Source organism: Zalophus californianus, chromosome 17, assembly GCF_009762305.2.
Source record: "Zalophus californianus isolate mZalCal1 chromosome 17, mZalCal1.pri.v2, whole genome shotgun sequence".
Classification (NCBI taxonomy): Eukaryota; Metazoa; Chordata; class Mammalia; order Carnivora; family Otariidae; genus Zalophus; species Zalophus californianus.
The window spans coordinates 47,310,239-47,329,299 of NC_045611.1; the positions used below are offsets into that span (position 1 = coordinate 47,310,239).

A 19,061-nucleotide genomic window follows, 5' to 3' on the forward strand; every position below is an offset into this window, starting at 1 on the left:
GGTTGCCCTTCGGCGGGTGAAGGAAGCTTCTTTTCCTAGTTTGCTGTTTTGTCATGAAGGGTGTGTGTCTGTCTGTGTGTCTCTCTACCGCGCTCTGTTCCTCTCCTTGTCTCTGTCTCTCTCCGGGTGTCTGTCTCTCCCTTTCTCTGTCGCTCTCTCTGTGTCTCTCACTTTCCCTCTCCCGAGGGGGTGTGGCCATGGGAAGTTGAGTTTAGGGGGTGGCACCGTGTCCTGGTTCCGGCCAAGGTCACCTCAGTAAACACAGGACATCCTGTGGGGCCGGGGAAAGAGGTGGAAGCTTGTCCTCAGGGACCACCCTTTCCCACCGACTCGGAGCCAAGTGGCAGCCGGGTCCCCAGCGGTGCAGCCAAGATCTCCCTCCCTGCGTCCCATCCTCTCTACCTGCTCCTGCGTCCGAACCTCCCTACCAAGCTCCAGGCCCATGGGCCCAGCAATCCGATGCCTTCCCCTGGTTGTCCCCCGGAGCCCCTCTCAGCCCCTGTGTCCCTCTCTGGCTTCAGCACCAACCCCAGACCTGCTTGTCCCCCTAGTCACCATCCCAGGGCAGCCCCACTGTTCCCCGCCCCCCCAGGTTAGAGCCCTGGGCCTCGTCCTAGGCCCCTGCCCCACTGAGGCTCATCAGTCCCAGAGCCCGTCCTCTTGGCGTGCCGAGCGCCTCTCCCCGTCCTCCCAACCACCCTGCCATGGGCGTGGTGTCCCTTCCCAGCCTCCCCTCAAGGCTCCCACTTCATCCACGTGGCAGCCAGAGGGATCCCTGCACTTCGTGACTCCCTTGTCCCTTAGCAGTAAAGTCCCTCCCCCAGGGCCTCTTGTGCGCTGGCCCCCCGCAGACCCTTCCAGCCTCATCACCTGCCTCACTGCTTCTCCCTCTTTCCAGCCAAACCCAGAGCTTCCAGATCCCTTAAAACATTGTAAAGTCCCTCTCGCCCTAGCTCTCGCTTGTGCTCTTCCCTCTGCCTAGAACACCCCCCTTCCCCCGGAACCACAGCCCTTGGAGGTGGGCATTGTTGCTGTTCCAGTTGACAGATGAGCTCCCCGAGGCCCAGAGAAGTGAAGTGCCTTGCCTAGGGTCACACAGAATGGCAAAGCAGAGGTTCAAAGGCAGGTGGTCTGGCTTTGAAGCACCACCTCTGCTCAAAGGCTCGTTGGGTCAATAATCATTGACTAAATGATTTCTGCACTGGGATTGTAGGTGCTCCGTAAATGTTCATTCAATGCATGAATGGGACAGTGTTGGAAGGCGGGCCTTGGAAGGGGCAGAGTTCGGATCTCAGAGGACTGAGATAGACTCTGAGGGCCTGGAGCCGAGGAGAGACGTGGTCAGGTTTGCCTTTTACATCGGGCCAGGCACGCAGTAGTTACTCATAAATCTTCGCTGAATGAAGGGAGGGAGAGAGGGGAAGGACAGCAAGGACAGCTCTCCCAGGTGTCCAAGGAGAGAGGTGGGTGTGTCATGGGGGTGTCCCCGTGAATGCCCCTGGAGGGGGAGCTAGCCTGGGGAGTGTCCTGGTGGGAGCACACAGAAGCTCTGTGAAAAGCAGTGCCAGGGCTGGCGGCTCAGCTAGGAATGGTGTGGGCTCTGGAATCTGCTGGCTGAGGTAGTGCGGCCTCTTGGGGTTGAGCCTGAGGGCGGAGGGGCACAGGAGAGCCAGGGAGCCTGCACAATCATCTGGGGCTCAGACTTGGGGAGGGTGGGGTAGGTCCTCAGGCATGAGCTGCTCATAAACCTGAGGGTACCAGAGGGAAGGGACTAGCGCGGATCTAGCCCATATGGTGCGTTTATGCAAAAGGCCTGCCCCTTGCCCAAGGCCCTTGACCTCCATCTGCTGGGAAACTGTTGTAGTAAATATGTAAATGAATGGTGCCTGAAACATGCATGGTAGCCCCTTAAATATGGAGTTTATGTGCAGTGCACAACCTGTACAACTGTCTGCAGAGGCTCTGGGGAGAGGGGGCATCGCTGGCCAAGCAGGCACAGGGGCAGATGGGAGCCTCGTTGACAGATGGGTAGGCTGTCTGCACCAGCATGTATCACAGATTATCCCCCAATTTGGCACCAGAGACATCAGAAACAGGCTCCCAGAGTGTTGTAAACAGAGGGCATTGCTGACCTCACACTGGGGGGCCTCCCTGACCACACGACAGACCTCAAGGGAACCTAAGGCAGTGGCATCTCAGACCCCCAGACTGAGCACCAGGGGGCATTGCTGAGCCCAACACCCAAACTCCCAAGGTCTGGGTCCGGGTCAAAACTGAGTCTGAGTCCCAGTGCCCAGGAGCTGGAGTCCCCAGGTGTTGGAGTCGGGCACCCGGAAGACCCTCAGCCACCGCACAAGCTCGCTTTGGGCCACTTCCACTTCCCCTCCCTGGGCCGCCTCATCCACTTCCAGAAATGGGCACAACTTCCTCTCCTCCTCCAGGAAGCTCCACTCTGCCCGCCCCTTCCCGGCCCAAGGGGCCGCCGAAGCTGCCCGCCTCCCCCAGTTCCTCCCCAGTTTCAGCCTCCCCGGAGCTTCCGGCCGGAGGGGAGGCCCCGGGGCCCAACGATTTTGGTGTCCTCTCGCCGGCGTCTGCCGCCTTCGAGGCCCTGCTGGCCCCGTAGGTCACTGTCCGGCCCTCTGCTCTTCCCTGTCCCCTCCCCCCCCCCCGCCGCCTCCGCCCCCCCGCAGCTTTCACCGTGCCCCTCCCCCCGCCCGCACCCGGGGCGCTGCCCTGCCCCCACGGCCGCCAGGAAGGACGCCGCCTGGGTCCCGTGCCAGGCCTCTGAGTGTGCGGCCCCTCCCAGCCGGGCCAGGAATGCGGCTGGACCGCGGGGGCGGCGCAGACACCCGGCGCGCAGGCCAGCCCGATCCCACAGGCAGTCGGGCAGGTGGCCCCGGCTCGCCGGCTCGGCGGGGCCTGGGTTTCTTCTAGAAGGAAAGCAGGACCGCCTGCGTTGCGGTCAAGCCACTAAACCCGGTGGCTTTATTTCAGAGCCCCCCTCCAAGTTGCCCTATCCCCTGACCAAAGACAGATTTGAGACCGACGGGATTTTTTTTTTTTTTTAACTTGCTGGAGTCTCCTTGTCTTTCCCCTAGAGAGCTGGCTCTCCATGCTCTTTGGAGAGGCTCCATCCAGCTTCCAGCTTTGGGCTCTTCTTTCTGGCTCATCCTGAAAGCTCCCTTTTACCCCCATCCCCAGCCCCAAGATACACAGGTAGACTCCAGGCACAAGGACATGATTTCAAATAACCTGGGGCTCCACCACCACCATTATGTACACATTGGGCACATCACGGAAACCTGGCTGAGTACGTTCTGGGGGTTTTCTAGAGGGCCAGTTACCAGAGCTAATTGATCTGCTTATCAGACCAATATAAAGCAGTGAAGTTCATGGTTTGAAACCCACCTCCTCAAGTGATGACCTTTTGGAGCTTCAGGTTTCTGGGCTGTCAAGCGGGGATAGTAATCGTGCCCATGTTGTTTGGGGGATGGGAAGGGTTAACACACTTCATAAGTGCTTAGCACTGTGCCAGGTGCCCAGGCCCCGCTCACTCAACGTTGGAGGTTATTATGTCACCCTTGCCTTAGCCCAGAGACAAAGCGCACAGACTTGAAATTTCCCAGGACTGGTTTTAATTTCCATAAAATGGTGCGGTCTCTTCCCACATCAGGGAAAAGAGTCTTCCCAGGATCCAACCCCTGGGGATTCAGTCCAGCACAGGGCCTGGTCCAAATCACTTTCCAGCCACCAGGCTGGAGGCTGAGGATAGCCTCCCATCCTCAGGGCCAATCCCAGACTCCCCTCATGAGTCCTAGACAAGAGGACGGAGATGGAGTGGCTCAGGACTGGATTCTGTCTCTCCAAAGCCCCTCTCTCTGTTCCAGGGAAGCCAGCTGTGTCTTTCCAAGGAGAGTTGGTCCAGCCACCAGGCTCAGTTTGGACACCAGACCACCATCCCCGCTGTGGGGGTCAGCGCCCCGGACCCGGCGGCCGCTCCAGGGCCTGTGTGCCCACCAACACGTCCAGGAGGTAGTCCAGTTCGGCCTCATCGAGCTCCAGAGCCTCCTCCTTGCCAGGCCCATCCTCAGGGCCAGGTTTGAGGCCCTCGGAGACTGGTGCCCAAAGTTCACTGTCATACATAGAGGTGTCGATGTCCTCAAACAGGCCCTCAAGCTCATCGTCCAGCAGACAGCCAGTGGCTGGGCCCAGCAGGTCCAAGGCACCCAGGCTGGCGGGGGATCCCCCCGTGGGGCGGCCTGGGGGCCCCTCATCCACCAAGGGCTGGGGGGCCTGGCTCAGGCCCTCGATATGGCTGAGGTCCTCCAGCAGGCTGGCCATGGAGGCCGAGAGGGCGGCGTCGGAGCTGGCCAGCAGGCTGTCAGCCACACAAGGGGCTGCAGGTGGGCTGGGCACAGGTGGCAGGGTCGGTTCGGGCGCCATGGATGCCTGGATGCGCCGCAGCGTGTTGACTACCAGAACCAGGTGCCGCAGGTCCGGCTCACCCTGCCGCAGGCTGTGGTGGAGCTTGAGCACCGAAAGGTCAAAGAGGGAACTGGAGGCCGCGGCTGGGGGGGCCTGTGCCGCTGCTGGGAGGCTGGGATCCAGCCACCAGGCGTCCGCTGCCAGGGTTTCCTTCTCCTGCTCCTCCTCCCGCTTGCGCTTCAGACCTTTGCTCAGCATCATCTGCAGGGAGGAAGGAGTCACTCAGTTATAGAAAGTCAAAGTGAAGTTCAAACCCTGGCTCTGAGAACTAATGTCTGGTGGGATCTCGGGCAGACCATTTAATTTCCTGAGCCTATGCTTTCTTAGGGAAACTTTAAGATACGAATGATAATAGTCATCTACTTCATAGAGCTGTTTTATGGAATCAGTGGGATAATGTACAAAAAAGCACTTATAACACTGTAACTCTTCTGATTAACAAGTATTCTTCATAGCTATTATTATGTATTTCTTCAGCAAACCAGGTGAAACGCCCAATATTCAACCTTTTTTTTTAACCCATGAAAACAGCTATTTCACATAGTTTAACATTTATTGAGTGTCTACTACCCATCAGACAAATAAATACAGGAAATGTACAGATGGTGCTAAGAAGATACTAAGAGGTTCTGGGGAGTGGTCAGGGAAGGCTCCTGTGAGGACGTGACATTTGAGCTGAGCCCTCAAGCCCGAGAAGGAGTCAGCCACGGAAGAACCAGGGAAGCATTCAGGGAAGAGAGAAGAACAACAAAGGCAAAGAGAGACCTGGAGGCTGGATGAGCTTGAACTGAAAAAAACAAAAACAAAAAAGAAAAAAACAAACCCAAAACACCAGTGTGGTCAGCGTGCACAGTGACGCGGGAGGGGATGGGGTTTGGAGAGCAAGCAGGGGCAAGGAGTTGGGATTGCACTGTGAGTGTCATTGAAGGATTCTGAGCAGGGAATAGAATGGCGTTGTGAAATGATTAGGTTTCCAGAAGATCCCCCTCGGCTGCTTCAAGGAAGATGAGGGTGTAAGGAAGGGAGACCGAGGAAGAGCGTGGTCCTGGGCTCCATTCAGAGGCTACTGCACTCTGGGGAGGGTATGATGGCGGCTTGGAGTAGAAGGTGGTTGGCAGTGGACTTGGAAGGAAGTTGGTTGATTCAGGATTTATTTGGGAGGCAGAGTAGACAGAGCTTGCCGGGAAATCCTGACGGGCACCGGGGGTCACTGAGAGAACTTTGAGGACCCACACTTTCCCCGCGTAGGGGCTCCTGGAGGTCTGGACTTTTTTGAGTCTGGAAGCTTGCAGGATCCAGTCCCCGGGCCCTTGCCCAACAGGACCTTAAGAGTGACCCCTCACACTACTCACAACGGTCCTCGCCTCCTACCGCGAAGACCAGGGAGTCCAGAACCGCAGGAATTCAGCCCCCACCCGAACTCCGCCCCCCGGTCCCGGCGCCCCCTAGCGGCACCAGGACGGGTTTCCCCGGGGATCCGGCCCCTTCGACCCCGGGGACCCTCGACACTGCCCGATGCCCTGGCTGTCGCTCCTGCTTAACCCCCAGGGCCGTGCGGGCCGGGATCCCCGGAGGGCTCTTCTGCCCTCTCGGCCCGTGCTCGCTTCCGGCAGGCAATGGAGGCGGCTCCTCCCGAAGCGGCGGCGGCGGGGGCGGGTGAGTCACGCAGCCGGAGCCAGAGAGCCGGCGCCTCCGCCCCCTTCCCGGGCTGCGGCGTGATTCACCCAGCCCGGCCGGGCGGCACTTAGGGGCCCGCGCATCTCGATCCCGGGCAGCCTCTGCGCTCACCGGCCGGACCCGGGGATCGAACCTGCCAAACGACCCCGCCGCGGCTTTCCCTTCTCTCCTCAGGCCCCTTCACTTCATTTACATACCTAGCTCACCCGCTGCCAATCAGAACGAAGAGGGACCCACGCGCAGCCAATCAGGAAACGGCGACGGAAGCATCGCTCGCTCGCTCTCCTTCAGCAACCGGCGCCTGGGTCGGGAGACGCAGTTCTGACTCCGGCGCACGACTCCAGGCTCCTGACTCCTCTTAACTACCGCCCACTCTCGTAGTGTCCCCGCCCTCCACCCGGGGATTGGCCTTGGACGGTGATGGGCGGAGCCTGTAGGGGGAATGTTCGAAGGGAGGGGAGGGTGGCTTCACGGCGCATGCCCGACGGCTGCGTGAGGGGACCGGGACAGGTGGGTTGGCTGTTTTCGCTGCGGGACAGTGGCGGGGAGGGGCTTCTTGCTTCTCAAGGTGAGGGCCCCTCACACCTGCCCAGACACTTGCCAAAACCAAGCAGTTGCGCTCCTTACAGACCCAACCCTGACAGGGGTCTGCACTCGAAGCCGGATAGGCATGGGTTCAAATTCTGCCCATTACCAAGATCGATCTGCGATCTGGGAAAAATGCTTGGACTTCTCTGAGCCACACGAAGCCTGTTAAATGGGCATCTTCTTGCCTACCTCTTGAGAGTTAGGAAAATTAAAATAAGGTTGCGTCTGTGAGAGCACTATAGCACACTGAGCAAATGCGGGGCAGTTGGACTCAATGGTGGTTACAGGAGGGGGAGGAGGAGCGGGCGGGGTAGGAGGAGCGGGCGGGGTAGGAGTGGAGCCATCGGTGTCACGTCCTGGGCTCCATTCCCTAAGTAGCTGTGCGATTTTGGGCCAGTGTTTTAATCCCCTAGGGTCTCAGCTTCCTCACCTTTTAAAAATGAGATTATTTTGAGGATTAAAAAGGATAATCGCACAGTGCCGCCAGGCTGGCTCAGTCGGAGGAGCCTGCGACTCTTGATATCCGAGTTGTGAGTTCAAGCCCCTCGTTGGGTGTAGAAATTACTTAAAAATAAGATCTAAAAGACAAAAGAAAAGAGTAATTGCACAAAATGCTCAGAATGGTGCACAACATGTCCTTTTGTTGGTGGTAATAGCTGTTGTGGTTATAACACAGGCGCTTAGATTAAGGCGGACACATGGGGTTGGGTGTAGGTAGACAGGAGTTTAACACTTGTCTGATAAACTGACAATGGGGCTTAGCTTCTCCAAGTAGCTCATTTGCTAACTTTTCTGGAGTTGTGGGAAGAACTATTATGAGTAAAGCTCCTGGCCAAAGTAAGCTCCAGAAAATGCTAACCTATACTAGTTGATTCAGGCAGCAGTTATCAATGGATGTTCAAACCTTAGGGTGAAAGGTTAACAGGATTTTGGCAGGCTCCTACACATTCCCCCACAGGTTATTTGCTAACTGCCAAGGGGGAAATACCCTTTTACGGTGTGGAGATGTGGTGCTCACCACCTTAACCATGTAAAGAAACTCTGCATCCACAGTCATGGGACACCCCGACATTGGGTGCCACCTGATATGATGCATTAGGAAGTACACAACATTCCCTGTGGTGCCTCCCTGTTAAATTTCATAAACTGAATCTCACGAAGCCTCTAGACCTAACATTCAGCTTACAGGAAACAGAGAGGAACAAATTAAACATGAACACAATCAGGCAAAGACAGAATGTGGGACATCTGTAAGCACAACTGGGCTGTGCCACCAAAAATTCAATTTTGAGAAAACAGAAAAAGGGATTGGTGGGGTTGATGGTGGAGAACTTTCTGGAATGAAAGTTACTATATAATTTCGTTATTACAACCAAATAAGCATATGAACCCTCACTGAATCCTGATTTGGGGAGGGGGATACAGCTACAAAAGATATCCGTGGGGGCGCCGGGGTGGCTCAGTCAGTTAAGCGTCTGCCTTCAGCTCAGGTCATGATCCCAGGGTCCTGGGATCCAGCCCGCATTGGGCTTCCTGCTCAGTGGGGAAGCCTGTTTCTCCCTCTGCCTCTCCCGCAGCTCATGCTCTCTCTCTCAAATAAGTAAATAATAAAATAAAATCTTGAAAAACAAAAAAGAAATGCCTGCTGAGCCATTAGGGGTAGAATGTTAAGATATCTACAATCTACTCTCCAATGGTTCAGCAAAAGAAAAAATATACATATGCATATATACATATGTAGATAAAGGAAACACAATATTTTTTTTTTAAAGATTTTATTTATTTATTTGACAGAGACAGACACAGCGAGAGCAGGAACACAAGCAGGGGGAGTGGGAGAGGGAGAAGCAGGCTTCCTGCCGAGCACGGAGCCCGATGCGGGGCTCGATCCCAGGACCCTGGGATCGTGACCCAAGCTGAAGGCAGACACTTAACGACTGAGCCACCCAGGTGCCCCTAAAGGAAACACAATATTAACAATTAAATCTAGGTGGGAGGGTATACAGGCGCTCAGAATACATTTTTCCCCCCATCTTTTCTATATGCTTAAATTTTTTCCATAATAAAAAGAGGGTAAAATTCTAATTAGAACCGGCCCCTGCCAGGCAAATTCACATAATTTTCCCTATAACCTATTCTTATGGACTGGAGAGGAAAAAGGAGGCTCTGAGTCTCCAAGTGGCTTGCTCCAGATCACATGCTGGAGAGCTCATAGGAATCTCAAGAGCTTGATCAACCTGTATTTATTGAGCACCTACTATATTATGGGCACCGTTGTAGACACTAGGGGTACAGCACTGGATAAGCCTCATACGGTCTCTCTTTTCATGGATCAGGGGAGGAGGTAAACAGAGAAAAGAAGTATGACAACAAAAACATTCATGGATCGAACACCTTCTGTGTGCCAAGCACTGTTGTAGGCACTGATGATAGGCAGTAAGACTATAGACAAAAATCCCTGATGTGAGGGGGTGGACAATACACTTAAAATAATAAAGAAATAATTTAGTGTCTTAGAAGGTGACAAGTGAAAAGGAGAAGAATAAAGCAGAGCAGGAGGAGAGGAATGAAAGGACCTGCGGTGTAGATAGGGTACTGGGTGCTGGTAGAAAGTTCCCTGAGTAGACCCGATGAAATGAGAGAGGTAGTAGTAAAGCTCTGGGAGAAGAATGCTCCAGCCAGAGGGGAAGGGCCAAGGCAAAGGCCCTGAGGACGTTGTCTGCCAGGCAGCGAGGCCAGTGTAGCTTGGGGTGGGTCAGAGAAGCTTTCAGGCCGTTTAGAGCCCTGTACGGAACGCTATGTTTTATTCCGAATGGGATGAGACCCTGGACGATGAATAAACGAGGAAGATAATTTCGGCCTCTGTTCAGTGCCTTGAAGAAAACAAAATAGGACGGGATAATAGGGAGGCCTGTGCCAGGGTGGTCCAGGAGAGCGTCCCTGAGGAGGTGACCCTGGAGCTGAGACCAGAAAGAGCAGAAGGAGCCAGGAATTCAAAGGGGTGGGGGAAGGGAGAGGGAGAGAGATCAGGCTTGGGAAATGAAACCAGAAGCAAGCCACCGGGGCCGGCAGGCCTGGGGAGGAGCCTCCGCCCGCGGGGGAGGGGGAGGGGGAGGGGAGGAGAGCGCCCCGCCCCCAGCCGGCCGCCCCACCCGGTCGCCCCACCCGGCCTCTGGGGAGGGAGCAGGCGCCGGGCCGGCTCCCGCCGCCGACGCCTCCGGGGTATTCCGCCGCCCCGCCCGCTCGGGGTGGGGGGTGGGCAGGTGGGAGGGGCCTGACCCGCCAGCCACGCCCCGCGGCGGCCGCGCCCCATCCCCCCACCGGGGGCCGGAGGAGGGCAGTTTGGGGAAGGTGGACTCTGCCCTCAGACCCGGTCCCTCTGCGGGCCAGCCTTTCTATTTCTCTCATCAGTTCTTTAACCGGGCAGGAGCTGGGCCTCTCTGAGCCTCAGTTTGTTTATCTGGAAAGTGGGGGAGCTCCTTATACTGCCCTCAGGGGGGTACTAGCAAGCTACACGATTCCTTTTCACTCGGTTATCTGTAAGGCAAAGAGGGCCTCTTAAAAGGTGAGTCAGGTCTCATCCCTGCTCTGCTCAGCAGCCTTCCATGGCTTCCATCTCATTCGGTAAAGCTCGATCCTTCACTTCATGTCCCAGGATGCTCTCTTCTTGTACACCCCTGCTCCAGCTACACTGACCTCTTCGGGGTCCCGCAAACACTCCAGTCATGCTCTGACCTCAGGGCCTTTGCGCTAGCTGTCACCTCTGACAGGATCGTTCCCTCCGCCCCAACCCCGACTGACATGACTCACTTCTCACCTCCTTCAGGGTCTTTACTCCAATGTCACCTTGTCAGTGAGGCCTTCTCTGGCCATCCCATTGAAATAACAATGCCCCGGGGCGCCTGGGTGGCTCAGTCATTAAGCGTTCTGCCTTCGGCTCAGGTCATGATCCCAGGGTCCTATGATTGAGCCCCACCTCGGGCTCCTTGCTCGGCGGGAAGCCTGCTTCTCCCTCTCCCCACTCTCCATGCTTGTGTCTCTCTCTGTCAGATAAATAAAATCTTAAAAAAAAAAAAAAAGAAAGAAAGAACAACACCCCAGCCACTTTCTTGCTTTCTTTTTCTCTACAGTATCACCTCCTAACAGACTGCATATTTTACTCATTTTTCTATGTATTTCGGCCTTCCCCAACGAAGCTGTGTGAGAACAGGAGCTGTCTATTTTATTCCTGTGCCTGGAAGAGCACCAGGCCCACAGTAGGCACTCAATAAATGTAAGCAATTATTGGAATCCTTGGGGTACATCGGGTCCTCCTTTTCGTGGTTTACACAGTTGCTCGGTGAGGTAGGTACTACCGGAGGCCTGAGGTTGGGACATGCTGGTGTCTTTGAAGAACTGTAGAGAATGGTATAGCTGGAGCACAGGAGTGGCAGGGAGCGGGTAGCGTGAGGAAGATGAATGCAGAGAGGTAAGAGGGAGGGTTGACCGTTGCAAGGTCGGGAGTTCATTTTTGCAACAATAGAAAAAAAACCAACAACATTGTTTTTGAGTGCACGCCTGTACTGAGCATAGTTCTATGCACTGGGGCATAGAGCGGGGCTAGGACCAGCAAAACCCCTCCCTCTCAGAGTTGCTAATAGACCAGAAGGCTAACCATAAACAGGTAATAAATAACTTGAGATAGGATAGGTGCTACTAAGAAAATCAAATAGATTGTGGTGGGGGGATGTGCACCTGGATGTGTTGAGCTATGCAAGGTAGGGAAGACAACTCTGAGAAGGGGACATTTGGATTGGTGAAGCTGTAGGAGAAATGTCCTCTGGGCCGTTAACAAGTGCAAAGATCCTGGGGCGAATGAGTTTGGGATGAAATGAGACCAGTGTGACTGGAGGTGAGGAAGAGTGGGAGATTCAGTTGTGAAGTTAGGAGCAAGATTGCCAGGTCTTACAGGCCTTGGTGAAGTTCAGGTTTTATTCTGGGTATAAGTCACTAAGAGTTTTAAGTAGGGGTAAGATATGATCCAATGGGCATCTATACCGAGATGTGAAACACATGTGCCTTGAGCTTCTCATGACCATCTCTTCTCGATGTTGATTGGCACCCATTGGTCAGCTACCCCACTGCTTTCAAATTTAGATGCGAAGCCCCTCTCTGGGCAAGAATCTTGGCTTTGGGCCAGAAAGCACAGGCAAAATCCCCCTCCTTTCCTGGCCTGTGGACTCCACCCTGATGCGGTTCCTCTTTGCAGACCTTCCAGAAAAGTCCCTAAAGCTGTGTAAACTCACCTGCTGAGTCTTCAAAGGTCTTTGCAGACTTAGCCAGTACAGCAATATATCACATTGCACCTTCCCAGGCCTCCCTCTTTTCTCCACTCACCAGCCTGGGCTTGTACCTCCTAAATAAACCCTTAGCACTGTAACTTCAGCCTGGTCAAGTTTTCTAGAAAGATCTTTTTTTTTAATAGTTTTTTTAAAGTGTTTTTTTTTTTTTTTTTTGAGAGAAAGAGGAAGAGAGCACACAAACGGGGAGTGGGAGAAGGAGAGGGAGAAGTAGGCTCCCCGCGGTGCAGGGAGCCCTACTCAGCTCAGTCCCAGGACCCCAAGATCATGACCTGAGCTGAGGGCAGAAGCTTAACCAACTGAGCCACCCAGGCGCCCCTAGAAAGATCTACACTTAATGCTGGCTATGTCTGGGCATCTTCTTTCCCCTCTGGACCTCAGCAATACCTTGCATACAATTTTAAGTGCTAAGAGTGACCTATCCTTTTGGTAATTCATGGGACTCAGTTCCTCCCTCCTGTGTGCACCCATGTGGCTAGGGAATCTAAGTTTACCAAGAAGCAAAAACACAAATAGTTAAGAACCAGTGTCTGGGGGTGCCTGGGTGGCTCAGTCACTGGGCAGGCATCTGCCTTCGGCTCAGGTCATGATCCCAGGGGCATGGGATCGAGCCCCGCATCAGGCTCCCTGCTCAACAGGAAGCCTGCTTCTCCCTCTCCCACTCCCCCTGCTTGTGTTCCCTCTCTCGCTGTCTCTCTCTGCCAAATAAATAAAATCTAAAAAAAAAAAAAAAATCTTAAAAACAAACCGGGCGCCTGGGTGGCTCAGTTGGTTAAGCGACTGCCTTTGGCTCAGGTCATGATCCTGGAGTCCCGGGATCGAGTCCCACATTGGGCTTCCTGCTCAGCAGGGAGTCTGCTTCTCCCTCTGACCCTCTTCCCTCTCGTGCTTTCTATCTCTCATTCTCTCTCTCTCTCAGATAAATAAATAAAATCTAAACAAACAAACAAACAAACCAGTGTCTGGAGGCCAACTTAAAAGAGTCCTAGCTCCCTGGTCCTTGCTTTTCTTGTGGTGTGACAGGCAGCAAGTGATTTGGCCCCTCTGAACTTGAGGTTCCTCCTATGTAAAGCCTGTTAACTGAATTCTATATTATCACGAAGATCAAATGACTTAATTCAAACAAAGTAGATAAAATAGTACTCTTAACAAGTACTCAGTAATTATTATGTTTAATAATACGCCTGCCCTGACTTTGGCAGGTAAGGGGTGCAGGTAGGGAACTTACCAGGCCCCTCCCAGTGACCCACTGAAATTTAGAAACTTTAGGCAACACCATCCCTTCCAAAATACTTTTATTAAAAAAAAAGTCATTACAAACAAGCAAAAAACAAAAAACAAACAAAACCCACCACAAAACCCGCCTTTCTTTTAAATAATGCGTAATGGAGCAGTTTGGTTTCCACCCTATTGCACGTGGTCCGGCCTGGTCATGAAGCAGGAGACTGCTGGGACTAGGGTCTTGCCAAAGAGGTGGGGTTCAACCTTGGGGGAGGAGGCCAGCCCCTCCTGCTCCCTTGAGGTGCAAGAGGCAAAATCTGAGTTCCCATAGCAACCAGGCAGCACCTCCCTGTCATCCTCTGACAGGCCCAGCTTTATCTTCCCTGAGGCCCCAGTGGTCACAAGGGGAGTAGGAACTGGAGGGAAAGGCAGAAGAAATGTGGGAAGTGGGAAATCAGACTCCCAGAAACAGAGTCACGTTAAGGCATTTGGAACAGATAAATTAATTCAGGAAGACCCACCTTCACAGAAGGCTGTGGTAACCAGACACACACACACATGCAAGACGGTTTGTGGAACCCTGAAATGGGAGGAAAGGAGGCCATAGTCACTGCTCAGAGACCCCACCAAACACACATACATATACACACACACACACACACACACACACACACAGAGTTGCATCCAGGGATCCAGCCCACCGAGGCTGAGATGAGGAAAGAGCCCCCAAAGTTTTAGGATCCCAAAATGATTTCCATAATGTGATCGAGTTCATTCCACTCCCAGGACCCTGGGGCACAGAAGAGGTTGTGAGGGGGCTCCGGTGGGGCAAGTGCAGGCTCCTTCTCTACTGCAGATGTGTCAATGTCCAGAAAAAAGTCATCCAGACCAGAGTCCCCCAGGTACCGGGAGCTCAGAGCTTCTAAGAAGACTGGATCAGGCTGGGGCAGCCCTTCGTTCTGGGGTCCTGGGGGAGCCACTGGATTCTGAGGGGGCTCCGTCTCATCCATGGACGTCTCCAATTCCCTGAGAATAGAGCCGATGGTGGCTGACAGGGAGAAGTCCTCCTCGCCCAGGAAGAGGGGCTCAGGGGGCAGAACAGGTGCTGGAGCCAGGCACAGGGCGGCCTGGAGCTGCTGCAGGGTATTGTGGATAAGAACGTGCCTGCGCAGGCTCGGCGCTCGCGGACCCAGGCTTCGCTGGACCTTGTCTAGCGAGATTCGAAGCAGGGCTTGCTGGTAGCTCCGCAGGCCTGCTGGACCCCAGTCCCACTTCTCATCCTCCTCTTCCTCCTCCAAATCTGAGTGTTTCCTCTTCAAGCCTCCTACCATGGTGCCCTATAGAGAGAAGAGGGGCAAGTCAGACGCAGCGGGGCTAGTTCACATCCCAAATCTATAAAATGGACATAATATGCATCCCACAGGGCTGAGGAGGAGAAAACACGATCTGGACTGAAACATAGCTGGGTTCGCATCCCACTTACTTGCCTGTGTGGCCTTGAATAGTGAATTTGCCTCCTTGAGACACAATACTCATTTCTTCAAAAGTGTCACATATGACAGGTGTGGAGTACAGGGACCTGGGCTGGAGGCAGGGCAACTTGGGTTTGAACTCTGCCTTTGACACTGCTCAGCCGTTTGATCTTTTGTCAGTTATGAGACACTGCCTCTCTGGGGCTCAGTTTCCTCATCTGTAAAGTGAGGACTGTAAAATTTCTTAACCATATTCTCAAGGAGATCCCACGTGTAAAATATGCATGGGGCCCATCTAGTTAACCTTAACGAACAAGAATTTAATTGCCATTTATTCATTCAATATTTTTACCTATCGACTGTCTACTATATTCGAGCCACCTGGAGCCCTGTTAGGACACCTATTTGTAGAGACTCTTCTTTCACAGGGATGATTATTTTTCTTCTTTTTTCAGATTTTTTTAAAACTTATTTGAGAGAGAGCACAAGTGGAGGGGAGGAGCAGAGGGAGTGGGAGCAGCAGACTCCCCACCGAGTGCGGAATTGTAAGTGGGGCTCCATCCCAGGACCCCGGGATCACGACCTGAGCCGAAGGCAGCCGCTTAACTGACTGAGCCACCCAGGTGCCCCAGGGAGTGTATTTCTGTTCATGCCCTCTTCCTAACGCACGGGAAGCACACCCAAGAGCTGGGAAAGAGCCTCCCTCCTTCTCTCTGCCGCTCCTTCGGCTTTCCCCAAAGCGTGCCCCACGAGAAAAGTCGCTAGAACTCGACTCCTGCCAGGCTCCGCCCTCTCCATGGATCTCCATTCAGCATCCAGGCAGGCAACAACTTAGCCCAGGGGCTTCTGGGAAATGTGGGCCAATAGCCGCCCGGCACGTGCCCTGACATTGAGCATGCACTACAATCCCCAGAGGGCTCCGCACGCCAGAGGGAGCAACCTCCCCCGCCCTCCCTCAGGGCATGCGCATAGGGCCCGGGGCCGGTGGGGGAAGGGAACCCGGACTTCCAGCTGCCCGGCGCCTGCCGAGCCCCGCCCTCCGCTGCCTCCAGGGCGGCGGGTCTGAGCTCCACGCCTGTGACGCCCCTCCCCCACCCCAGACTCCGGCCCTAAAACTGCTTTCTCCCGGTCCTTCGGACCCCAAGAAGGCCCTAGATTCTTCCCCAAAACTGCTGTCGGGTCCAGAGACTCAGGCCCCAACACATGGCTCAAAAACTACAAATGCTCTCCGATCTACTCCGTTCGGGATACTGATTTTGATGCCCTCACCCGTCAACTTTCCCCTATTCTCCCGTCTTTCAAACGCCGTTTGACTTCACCTCCCAACTCTCCCTCTGACTCCAAGACCTGAACATGGGACTCTCCCCAGCACCTCCTCTCCTCCACCGCGTCTCCCTCACCAAGATTCCTTGCACGTAGTTTTCTCGCTTTTCCAAGTGCCCGGGATCCCAGCCCCAAGCCCTCACACCTTTTCCAGAGCACTGGAGCCCCGAATTCAACCCGCTCGGGAGACGCGAATTGTCCCAATCTTTAGATTTCCTGCCCCAGAAGTTGCTTCCTTAGTTCTCTCGCTTCTCCAAACACCCCATGTCCCAGCTTCAAACTCCGTCCACTTGAAGATCCTGCCCCAACAACTTCGCCTTCAGTCCGGGATCTTGAATTCAGTCTCCAGTCCCCAAACCCCACCAACCCTATCAGTCACCCTTATTTGCACCCCCTACCCACGCCCAGACCCCGCCTCCACAACTCTCGGGGGGCGCGCCTCCACCTCCCCTAACCCAAGGCAAATCTCAAGCCGGGTGGCTTCTCTCTCTCACCTTAGCTGCCAGGTTCACAATGACCAAGTCCTGGAACGTCCGCAGCTTCACGACCCCACACCAGTGCTGAGCAGGAACCTCGCTCACCTCCCCAGGGCCTCTCGGTTTGGCCTCCGGCCCACCTAGCTCCGCCCCGGAGCCGAAGCGCGAGCATGATTGGCTGGAGTCCTGCCCGCCGCTGGGCGAGGATTGGCTGGGTGGAGCCACCGGTCCGTCGCCAGGAGACGCCGGACCCGCCCTCCCTTTACTTACACCCGGGACCTTTTAAAGGATTCCGACTCGCCCGGGGGCGGGGCCACGTTTCGAAGGTGGAGGGTGGCGAGGACGTCAGAACCGTTTCCTTCAACTCAGCCACTGTCCTCTCTCCGAAATTGTCAGCATTGCTTTCTGCGATCCCTTTATGCCAGGTGAGGACCCTGTAGCGGGAGGGGCTTGGTACGCCCCTCCCCACCCCGCTTTCCGGGCGGGTGGGGCTGAGCCCCTCGCGGAGGCCGCGCCCCCGGGGTTCCGAGGGCGGACGCTGCGGGCCGGAGGATGACGCAGCTGAAGACCTGCCAATGGTTCGGCGCGGCCTACGTTGCCTGGGCGATCGCAGCCGGGTTTCTGTCTTCCTAACCCCCAGACACTGTGCCCCGCGGCCCCTTCTTAATCCTCAGGACTTCTCTGCATGCCCTGTGGTGGTCTCTCCTGCACCCCACCCCCACCCCGGCGCCCTATCCTTCCTCTCAGGCAGGATGGCATCTCCACTGCTGGGAACTCGTTCCTCGGTCGCCAAGGCCCTGGGGACAAAGTCCCAGCTCCTCCCCTTTTGCCACAAAGCCCTTCACGGTCTGGCCTGATGCACACTCCTCCTGGCTCCCTGTGATCCGGCCCCACTGGTTGACTTAGTTTTTCCAAAATGACTTCACGTGCCCGCCGCCACCATAAACGCTGAGATTTTTGTCTTGTCTTTTCCCCTGCCTTATCCCTAATGTTTTAGGTACCGTCGCAAGTACTCAAAAATGACAATAAAGGGCCTCTGGATCTTTAAACTTGTTTCCCCATCCTGAAATACACCTTCAGTTCCCAGGCTGCCTCTCGCCAGAACTCATCTCAAAACTTTCCTCCTCTCAGAAGCCCTCCCTTGATGCTCCAGAGCGGGTGAGGGTCCATTCCATGGTGTCCTGGGCTTCCTCCCGTGATGGCCCTGACTCCTCTGCCCTTGCCTCCCAATCCTGGCCCTGTGCACTCGAGGTCGGGACTGTGGACCCTTGGAGGGCAGGTACCAACCAAGGCTATCTTGGTCACCCAGGGCTTGGTCCATAGCATCACCTAGCACGTGGCTGGACACAAAGAAGGCACCCAGTGAAAAGTTTTGTAAATGCCCAATATGACAGAAAGAGGGCAGGAAAACAAAAACAACAGTGCTAGTGCCCTGAAAGCCTGAATCAGTAGTGCCCCACCCCCACAAGTTTCACCAAGAGGAGTGGGGAGGCAGATTTCTGCAGGCGACCCCTGGGAAGGGAGGTTAAAGTTCTTCAGACCCGTTCTCATTGGTTGGAACTTGCCACCAGTCATCCCTGCTTGCAGAAGCAATATAGGAATGGAATGGATTTTTTTGGGGGGGAGGGGAAAGTTAAAGGTGTTGGGTGGGTAGGTCGGGGAAGCTGGAAGTAGGAAGAGAGGAGGGGCTCACCCAGACCTGGGAAAGGTGTCTCTGGGGAACATGGGCAGGGGACAGTAGATTATCAAAGAGGAACATGATTAGGAAGGGACCATTCTTCCCCCTTCCCCCTCCCGAACCTGCCCCTCTTCCAGGGCCCCCATCTCAGACTGGCCCCACCATAACCCCATCTCCAGGTTCTAGCTCTATGCTTCTTCCTGGATGCCTCTCCCGCTGCCCGCCCCCCCCCCATCATGGACTGTCCACTCCGCTCACACCCACTCTCTTGCCCCGCTTAAGGCCTCTGTCTTGGTACCCTGGGGCTCCAGGGCCTGCTCTTGCAGGACTTTGATCCACATTCACCCAGCAGCCAAGGGCAGCTTCATAAAATACAAACCTGACTGTGCCCCCTCCCCGCCTCTCTCCTGCTCCGCTCCGTGCACAGAACCTCAGAATAAAGCTCAAGCTTTTTACAATGATTCTGCACAGTTTAGCTTCCATGTAACAGCCTCTTGGGGCTGATCACTTCTCCCCTCCGACTTGTTTGCTCCCCAAGCTGGGTCAGGTCGTTCTGTCAGCCCTCTGGGCTTCCTCCTTCAGAGCTACAGTCACTCTGCGTTGTCACTCTCACGGGCCGGGGTGTCTTCCTCGTTGGACTGTGAGATCTGCGAAGCCAAGGTCACCCCTTATAGTCCTCACAGTCCTCACCTGGTCTCTAGCACAGGGCCAGACAAGGACATGAATGAAAACCTTCCACAGAGGCAGAGAGAGACCCTGAACCACCCAGACAAAGCCAGACAGAGGAAGTCACAGAGTTGGG

The 19,061-nt window shown here is 54.9% G+C and overlaps 2 protein-coding genes across 2 annotated transcripts; both read right to left on the reverse strand.

Moving 5' to 3' along the window:
* Positions 1-3,612: 3,612 nt before the first annotated feature.
* On the reverse strand, positions 3,613-6,492 carry SERTAD1 (SERTA domain containing 1). The gene is made up of 2 exons (XM_027618948.2): positions 6,360-6,492; positions 3,613-4,686 (listed from the first exon to the last, which is right to left on the reverse strand). The coding sequence occupies exon 2, from the start codon at positions 4,684-4,686 to the stop codon at positions 3,973-3,975; it is 714 nt and encodes a 237-aa protein (XP_027474749.2). The 5' UTR covers positions 6,360-6,492; the 3' UTR covers positions 3,613-3,972.
* Positions 6,493-13,240: 6,748 nt separating this feature from the next.
* SERTAD3 (SERTA domain containing 3) lies at positions 13,241-16,749 on the reverse strand. The gene is made up of 2 exons (XM_027619511.2): positions 16,600-16,749; positions 13,241-14,647 (listed from the first exon to the last, which is right to left on the reverse strand). The coding sequence occupies exon 2, from the start codon at positions 14,639-14,641 to the stop codon at positions 14,045-14,047; it is 597 nt and encodes a 198-aa protein (XP_027475312.1). The 5' UTR covers positions 14,642-14,647; positions 16,600-16,749; the 3' UTR covers positions 13,241-14,044.
* Between the last annotated feature and the right edge of the window lie 2,312 nt (positions 16,750-19,061).

Bases quoted from the DNA above. Each gene is read 5' to 3' on its own strand.
- SERTAD1 (XM_027618948.2), bottom strand. From the start codon at position 4,686: ATGATGCTGAGCAAAGGTCTGAAGCGCAAGCGGGAGGAGGAGCAGGAG.
- SERTAD3 (XM_027619511.2), bottom strand. From the start codon at position 14,641: ATGGTAGGAGGCTTGAAGAGGAAACACTCAGATTTGGAGGAGGAAGAG.